We start from the raw sequence: 2,366 nt of genomic DNA on the forward strand, positions 1-2,366 counted from the left end.
ATGGCTCAGTAGTTAAGAGCACTGGCTGTTCTTGCAGAGGACCTAGGTTCAGTTTTCAGCCCCCACATGGTGACTACAACCATCTGTTAACTCCAGTTCCAAGGGAATCCAATGCCCTTTTCTGACCTCCATGGGTACTGCACAACACAGGTGCACTTAAACACATGCAAGCGTAACAGTCATACAATAAAAATAAATAAATAAATAAATAAATAAATAAACCCCAAATATTTAGAAGATAGCTTGACCTCATGACTATTTAGAAAAACAACATCAATAGTTTCTCCCCCAGGGCCTATGACTTCTGTATCCATGGGGTTTGACTATATTTACAGTACCAAGCATTAATTCTCTCCTGTGGAGCAGGCCTCAAATCCAGTCGAGTGAGCAATCAGTTACCCCCATAAACAATATTTCAGCTATTGCAATAGCAGTCACATCTTGCCAGACAGGTCAGTATTATAGTATGTATGCAGGGTTCCAGGGTTCAGTGCTGAGTAAGACCATTGACACGAGGTTCTTCTTTTGCAACTGATATGTTCCCTACTTCTAATAGTTCCTGGAAGAGATGTCCATGTCCCTTAGAGTGTTGCAGATACTCTAAAGATCTGAGTTTAGGATGTTACAGTTGGTAATCAATGAGGCTGACAGCTGTGAGCTATCATTTTTGGCATTAGCATTAGCATTTGTTTTATCATTACATTTATCATTTTGTTGAAGGTGACTGACTGCCTGGGATGGCGTTTGTTGGTCTCATGAGGCCTGCATCTCTCAATCAGTATATGTTCTCAGATGCTACAGGTGAGAATGGACTATATTTTCATCATATTCTTTCTTGTCAGACTACAACTAGGGAGATAAGGTACAAGCTGACAGGTGGAGCTCAGCAACACTCGGTTAAACATTAATGCAATTGTTACCACTGGCCAGATGAGCAAGTACCCCAGAGTCAAGTTTCAGAATTGGCCAGTGTTCCCAGGCTGAGAAGTGACCTGTAGACATGGCTCAGTTTGCTGAGGTTCTGGCTGAAGTCGGCGACTTTGGTCGCTTCCAGGTACGGGTGATGGTCCTGATGGGCATTCCCAACTTCCTGTCTGCATACTTCGTGTTTGGCCAGGTCTTCATGGTTCTGGATGAGTCCCACCACTGTTCAGTGACCTGGGTCAAGAACCATACTTTCAACCTGAGTGTTGCCGAGCAGCTGTCCCTAAGCATACCCAATGACACTGCAGGCAGACTGGAGTCCTGCCTTATGTTCCGGCCGCCCCCTAACAATGCCAGCCTGGAAGACATCCTCAGCCACCGCTTCAATGAGATACAACCCTGTGAGACAGGCTGGGACTTTCCTGAGAACCGACCTCAGTCTCTAAAGAATGAGGTAAGATTGCCTATTTTCTGTCTTTCACATGATCTGTCCGTTCCTCTAACCTTGTGCCTTTGGTTGCTACTTGCTGCTGTCTCTGTCCCTGTGCCTGTATGGATGACCATTTATATACCTGTTTTCCTCTTTGCCAGTCATCCCGGTGCAGAATCCTGATGCTTCACAGGACTGGCCACAGCCTTTGTGCCCAGCTTTGAGCTCTACGTGCTGACTGACTCCAGACACCACGCTCCTTTTCTCTGACTGCTCTCCTGCTCATGTGTCTGTTTTTCAGTATCCTTTTGTCTGTCTCTTGGCTTGTCCCTCTGCCTACCTGGCCAGCTGCCTGCCCACACTCTTGTACCTGTCGACTTCCATTTGTCCATCTCATCAGGCTGGCTAGTCCTCTGTCTTCCTGTCACACCCTGTCTCTTTCCATGTTCACTCTTCTGCCTTACTGCTTTCTTGCATGGCATCCTGCTTTCCTAACTTCTCTCTAGGTCTCTGCCTGCCTGCTTCTGGCTGGTAGTTTGTACGCTGTCAGCAGAGTTCAAAGATGGCTGTATTATTTCACTTTAAAATGTAAATATCCTGTGCTTAATGAGTTCATTGTGGTACCCAGGGGTGCCTTGGTACTCATGGTTCCCACATGGTATCAGTGTGGGAACCATGGGGCTTAGGTGATGACGTCCCTCACTACTATATCTAATCTTATATGCCCTGTTGCTTCCTCAGTTTGACCTGGTATGTGATCGGAATTACCTGAAAGAGACCTCTCAGTCAGTGTTCATGGCTGGACTCCTTGTTGGGGCCCTTGTCTTTGGGCCTGTCTGTGATTGGTAGGTGTTATTGATCCAGTATTCCTCTAGGCTTCTGGTGCAGGCTTTGTTATCCCCCTGGTGCTTTCCTTGTGGCCCACCCTCTAATGGGGCTCCCAGGGAGGGCCATGTCTCCTCCATCTGACAGAGAGCCCAGTGCAGGCCTTCCTAGCTCTCCCTTGATTCAA

General features: G+C 47.0%; 1 protein-coding gene across 1 annotated transcript; it reads left to right on the forward strand.

Annotated features, from left to right (window-relative positions):
* Positions 1–1,000: 1,000 nt before the first annotated feature.
* Positions 1,001–2,199, forward strand: LOC115069159 (solute carrier family 22 member 13-like; the record flags this gene model as incomplete). Its single annotated transcript, XM_029560366.1, has 2 exons — positions 1,001–1,378; positions 2,096–2,199. Coding segments are annotated over exons 1-2 (482 nt in total), but the record flags the coding sequence as incomplete, so codon positions are not given.
* Between the last annotated feature and the right edge of the window lie 167 nt (positions 2,200–2,366).

Source organism: Nannospalax galili, unplaced genomic scaffold (assembly GCF_000622305.1).
Source record: "Nannospalax galili isolate Female #2095 unplaced genomic scaffold, S.galili_v1.0 C49593775, whole genome shotgun sequence".
NCBI lineage: Eukaryota > Metazoa > Chordata > Mammalia > Rodentia > Spalacidae > Nannospalax > Nannospalax galili.